This window comes from Medicago sativa, chromosome 8 (assembly GCF_051527215.1).
Source record: "Medicago sativa cultivar Bolivia chromosome 8, Bolivia_mono, whole genome shotgun sequence".
Taxonomy (NCBI): Eukaryota; Viridiplantae; Streptophyta; class Magnoliopsida; order Fabales; family Fabaceae; genus Medicago; species Medicago sativa.
The window spans coordinates 78,060,196-78,066,796 of record NC_140756.1 but is presented as its reverse complement, the minus strand read 5'-3'; the positions used below and the strand labels follow the sequence as shown (position 1 = coordinate 78,066,796).

General features: G+C 35.0%; 1 protein-coding gene across 1 annotated transcript; it reads right to left on the bottom strand.

Annotated features, from left to right (window-relative positions):
- Positions 1 to 368: 368 nt before the first annotated feature.
- Positions 369 to 5,049, bottom strand: LOC146901822 (calcium-dependent protein kinase 30-like). The gene is made up of 7 exons (XM_085737639.1): positions 4,198 to 5,049; positions 3,406 to 3,549; positions 3,150 to 3,302; positions 2,380 to 2,495; positions 2,115 to 2,282; positions 1,365 to 1,595; positions 369 to 1,153 (listed from the first exon to the last, which is right to left on the bottom strand). The coding sequence occupies exons 1-7, from the start codon at positions 4,877 to 4,879 to the stop codon at positions 980 to 982; spliced, it is 1,668 nt and encodes a 555-aa protein (XP_085593765.1). The 5' UTR covers positions 4,880 to 5,049; the 3' UTR covers positions 369 to 979.
- Between the last annotated feature and the right edge of the window lie 1,552 nt (positions 5,050 to 6,601).

Here is a 6,601-nt window from a genome sequence, read left to right as displayed (position 1 = left end):
TGCTCGTTTATACGTCTGCATTGTGCAACATTCAGTAGTAGTTTCTGCTGGTTTATCATATTTTCTTCTGAAAATTAAAACAATAAAAAGTGTCTAAGTTATTCATGAATGATGTTCGTTTAATTTTTTTTTATTTTCCTACATTGCTGTGTACATGTGTACTATTAGAGAGTAATAGCAATGCTCATATTCTAGCTCCTAAAGATGTTTCTAAATTCTGATACATCACAATTGCATTTGATCTCAAATGACAAATGGTTACAAAAATGAAACACAAAATATGGTTACTAATGTTTATCTAACTATTCAATCTTCATTTGCCTTGGACAATGACTAAAATGGAAGAGCCTATGAACACAAGTGATAACTTAGAAGGAAAAAACCCAATAAATCTGCATTTTATACAAACAAAGTGAATCTTTTGGTTGAACCAAAGTATTCCTTGGCACAAAGCCAGGACTAATCCCCAGAAGAAAGTGAAACTGCTTTAACTTGCAGATAATGAAACTTTCTTAGAAGCTCACACCACAGATCAGACAAACCCTGACTGGTTTCTGCCTATAACAGTTAGAAAAACCACATTTATCAATGAAATTATAAAACATAGGTAACATGACATAAGTATACAATGAATATACGTGACATTTTGAGGCCTGCAGCATGTTCCTCCAGCCCTTCACAATTTTTTTACTGACAAGTTATAAAACAATCTTTAGTATGCAATCCTCCAACTTTTTACTCACAAGTTATAAAACAATCTTTAGTATACAATCCTCCAACGCATTCTTCAACCATCGAACATCAAGCCAGCCGAGAAACCTAAGCTACCCAACTCCAGCTCAAGGTAATCAGTACACTCCAAAAACTTGATTGCTTTTATGGCGAGATTACACAAACCATGGTTTGAAGAATGGGAAGGGGTGGATGAAAAGGGAAATCTTAGTGAGCACCAATGTTAAAGAAAGAAGTAACTTTATACTCAAACCACAACAGCTTGACCACTTATCCCGTCATGAAGTTGAAGTGAGCCGTCCTTCATCAAGTTTATGCTCAGGCTCTTGAATCTTTCCCTAGAATATTGCCGGGATGCTTTTCTCCAATCAGTTCCCGTTTTCATCATGGCCACAAACTCCTCATAACTGATGCGACCATCCTGTGAAAACAGAAAATTGAAAAAATGTTCTAAAGATTTATGGAGAATACTGTAGGATGTACTCGAGAAGCAGCAAATAATTGTATTATAAAATGAACAAATCAATATTTTAATAGGAACACTATATCTTCCTTGGTTTATGTTGCAATGGCAGTAAAACTTAGAAAGAAAGCAAAAATAAAGCAATGAGTCGTGAGAATGAAAGCCAAACCTTGTCAGTGTCAACTTCTCGCATGATCTCATTCAGTACATTGGTATCAGTTTCTCCTAAGTCATCCACTAATGCTGCTTCTAGTTCACTTAACTCAATATACCCACTCTCGTCTTTGTCAAAAAACTTGAATGCTTTGCGGAAATGCTCGTCATTCTCCATTCTTTGCAAGTGAATTGTCACAGCTACAAACTCTCCATAGTCAAGAACTCCATTCCCATCAACATCAGCCTAAGCAATTGACAGCAAAGAAAAAACCTCAAATCACATAACTTACTATTGCATCCACTCATACACTTGACACAAGGCATGAATGGCAAATCAATTTCTCAATTTAAGGCTTTAGAAACAAAATCAATTTTCATATCCATATTGACAATTTCAAACATCATCCATAAGTATATCTCAGGGAATATTTACGCCATACATAAGGCACACTTAAAATTTGGCATTTAACATCATATGATGTACTGCAACGCAAAGGCCAAAACCAATTCAGACACATTTATATTACATGTATCAAGCAGGTACACAACATGTTAAAAAGGAAAGAGAAGATCTCCATTGTTGGAAAGCAAAACATGTTCATTATAGAAGTGTACAACTGCTCACTCTTATAAGAAACTGTGCAACAGAAGACCAAAAAACGGTTTGATCGAGCTTCATCAGATTGTCAAATAATCATAGTGACAATCAAAGAACTAATATTATATTGATCAATATGAATTATAAAAATTTACAAAAGCCTACCACATCCATCAGCAACTTTATCTCCGGCTCAGCCAGCTGTGAGCCAACCTTCCGCAAACCAGCCTTCAGTTCCTCATATGTTATTCTGCCATCTTTATCGGTATCCATCAATGTAAACATGTCTTTGATTATTTCTACTTCTTCAAGAGATAAATGTTCCGCAATTACCTGTAGTATTAATTTAAAGAAATTAAAATCACCAACATTTCAACTTCCTTAGTACTTATAAATAGAGTTTGACGCATAAACAAGAATAGATGCTAACCCGAAGAGCTCTCTTTTTGAATCTATTCATCAAAGAAAACTGCTTAAGCCTTGTCCTCACAATATCTCCTAATGGAACGTTCGAAGCTTTCTTTGCATTTTGTAGCCAAGGATGTTCTGCAACCATAATTAAGGACAGTAAATATATATACCCGATGTAAAGTTCAGCGAGCCAAGTTATAAACGTTCATAGTTTAAAAATGCTTATATGCATCAATTTTGTTTACGGGGAGACTGGAGTCGGCAATGTGGCAAATGCTTAATATTCAGAATTTGATATTAGGGGCAGCAAGTAGGAGCCTTCCCAATATGATCATGAACTGATGGTCCTGAATATATGTCAATAAAAAACTATCCTTCTCTTTCTACACAAACTCGTCTCAAAGCAATGAATAAGATTCCTCAAGCATTTTAAATAGTTTGCTTTTGCAGAAAAATAATGTGCATGACAGAGGCATTGGCAGAAATGAACTAGTGGTCACACTGTCATATCTCTCCTTATTCGAATCTAAGGGCTCCTTACTTATGAGTTTCTCCACCACATTTTAAAATCCTAATACATTATACATGTAAGATTTTGCCATGAAAGATGAAGCCTAAGTTGGTTACTGAAATCACTGGCAGAACGTAGATTCATCTTTCGCAGTCCTACTTACAATATCCTAAATATAAATTTGCAACAAAATTCAGCTATCAAGTGAGTCACTAGTGATCAGCAGAGCACGCACAATCCTACTTACCACAGAAACCACAAAGAACAAGATTACTTACCAAGCACCTGTTCAGCCGTCAAGCGTTTTTTAGGATCAGGTTCCAACATCTGACGCACAAGGCTCTTAGCACTGTCAGAAATCTGAGGCCAAGGCTCCCTCTTGAAGTCAATTACCCCCCTCAAAATCGCCAAAGCAACCCCTTGTTCAGTTTCTGCAATCAACAAACCAATCCAAAAATCTGAGTACACACAATTAACCAGTAACCACACCCAACCAAAACATAAATAAACAACAAGTAGCCAAAAAAATAGTACCAGCCCAAAACGGAGGCACCCCGCATAACAAAATATATAGAATCACCCCTGCACTCCATATATCAACCTCTGGACCATAATTCCTCTTCAAAACCTCCGGTGCCATATAGTAAGGACTCCCCACGATCTCCGAAAATCTCTCCCCTACTCATTAAAAAAAAAAGAGCATCAGCACAATTCAATAAACACCCCAAATAAGATAAATACAGCCACATTAACAATTTTTATTTGTTCTTAACCCTCTCCTTTCTGAGAAAAACATTCTCTAGAAAAGGGACCATAGCAATCCAAAAAAGATTGTTCCAACTAGGAATCAAACTTAATTGTGAACTGAACAATTCAATCTTTGTAACATTTATTTTTGAATTGCCTTTTCTTTTTGGCGGTGTGTACAAAGGGCAGGGGACATGTTACTAGAAATTCTTGGTCATTGAAGACAACCAACTGCAATGATATATCCCATCACGATGAAATTTCAAAGATTACCGGACCTGTCAGCCAAGGCTATAGACTCGTTGAATACATGTTTTAGGAGTGTGCGGACCATAACATCTAAGGGCATAACATATTATTAACAATTTTTTATTTGTTCTTAAACCTTCCGTTCCTAAGAAAAAGGTTCCACGTGAAAGGGATCATGATAATCCAGAGCGAATTGTTCTAACTAGACATCAAGCCCGAGTACTATCTAAACTATGCAAACTTCATAATAAACTGAATTAACCATAACCACTTGAATAACTTCATAAACAATTATTAATCAACAATAAACAATAGAAAAGAATACAATACCGGGCTTGAAGAAGACAGATAAACCAAAATCAATAGCTTTAAGAACAGAATTCTCCTTCTTATTAGCAAAAAGAAAATTCTCCGGCTTAAGATCCCGATGCATAACACCATTAGCATGACACATCCTAACAACCTCAGCAATAGTCCTAGCAACATGAGCAGCAGCTCTTTCACTATAATGCCCTCTCGCCACAATCCTATCAAACAACTCCCCTCCTTCACACAACTCCATCACAAGATGAACATTCTCATCATCCTCATAAGTAGCCTTCAACTTCACCACATTTGGATGATCCGGTAAAGTAGACATAATCGCCACTTCCCTCCGAACATCTTCAACGTCTACTGCCGTTCTTAATTTCCGCTTCGAAATTGATTTACAAGCTAACTCCTGCTTTGTTTCTTTGTCTGTGCAAAGATATGTTATACCGAATTCTCCACGGCCAAGTTCACGGCCAAGTATGTACTTGTCGTTGATTCTGTTTCGTGGATTTGATTCTTTCAGAACACGGATTGCTGCTCCTGGTGTTAACGACTCTTCTGTATATGGATTTGATTTTGGTTTTGCTTTTACTTTTGTTTTTCTTCGCCGGCCATGGTTTGACTCTGTTGTTGATGATGTTTTTGCTTTCCCGGTTGATTCGATTGCATCTTTGTTTATACAAGTGTTACAATTTCCCATAGTTGAAATTGAAGAACGTTGTTATAGCATGAGATCGGAGAAGTGGACTAAGTCGCCGGCGGTGAGTTTCTCCGGTGAAGAAAAGTTTGGTTGGTTGGTGTGTGAAGATGTGTAAGAGAAAAAAAAAAGTCTTAAGTTATGAGCTTATTGCTTTTCTTGTGAAAAAGATTATTTGACTATGACAAATTTTATTTGACTATAACAACCACTTTTGTGTGGTGAGTCAAGGAAAATTGCACAACCACTATTGTTTTAACAAAATAAAGCAGATTTTATGGATTTTTTTTATTATTCAAAGTAATAATGAAAAAGGCTCAAAAAAGAAAGATAATAATGTAAAAAGAAAAGGAAGAATATAATTATTAAAAGGGAAAATATATGTATCTTTGATTAAAAAATGATTTTGGTCCGTAAGTATAATTCAATTGATACTCGCTACATTTTTTTGTTTGCAGATTGTTACTTGACAAAAAAAAAACTTAATTAAAGACTTTGGATTCAAATATAACCTTAATCTCCTAAAGAGTTTTATCATCCATTATAATTATATTCGACTCGGAAAAAAATAGTGTAAAGATATCCTCTTATTTATATATTTGGTTTGGTAAGAATTGGACCGTTTAAGGAATAAATTGAGCTGGCCGGATGTGTGAAACGTTGGTGAGTTGTATATAGGAGCAGTACTTGTGAATTGTATGTTTGGATGGATCATTGCATGGGGTCATGACACTTGGAAACTTCATTTCTCATTTTGATTTATTGAATGGGTGGGGGGCTGGATAAGTATATAAGATAAGAAATACCTTTTGGTTTTGAATAGAAAAACAAATTTTTCTTTCTCAACCATTCTATTCTTAGGAAAGAAATCTGATAATTACGAGTTTGAGATACAAGCCAAACTTAACTAAGGAATAAAATGTTGATGTTCATACAAGTATTTCTTAAAAGATTTGCATGGCTAAAAGTATAAATCTAATGGATTTTGTTTCTATATCTTGAGTATACTTTTAATTAATATCCTTTTAAAGTTATGATTTAATTGGAGAATATCCTATTTTTATTTGAGTTTTATTGACTCTTTGATTTATCTCAAATTCGAATTTTAGTGTTTAGTTCATTGTATTTCTATGGTGTTCTAGAACTGATTTAGATTTTTCTCTCAAATTTATGGTTGGTATTTATTTTATCTTATTTTTTGTTGAGATATTTCATGATCAAATAAAAGACAACTGATTGGGTTTAGTAAAGAAATTGAGAGTAGATTAAATTTTGAACTTCTCTGATTATATGTGGTGCTTTTAAGTTTTGTGAACTCTAAATTTGACTTGATCAAAAAATTCAAGGTTGGATACGGTTTGAGATTACATGTAGTGTCACCGTCTCAATGATGATGTGCGGTCTACTACTTTAGTTTGGTCTAAACTATAAATAGTTTGGATTAAATGTGATGCCGATTATGCTTTTTTCAAAGTCGAAGGAAAATTTGGTGTTTCCTGTGTTTCCAGCTTATCCAAGCTAACTACATGGTGTTTCCTTCTGTTACAACCGCACTTGATTGTGAAGCTACCACTCTACAACAAGCCCTACAAACTGCTTTTGACATTGGTTTCAATCGGGTAGTATTTGAAATTGGTTGTCAAGAAATTTACTCTCTTTGACGCATCCATACAAGAACTTTCCATGCACAATTTTGTTTGTAATGGTATAACAGCCAAAACCATA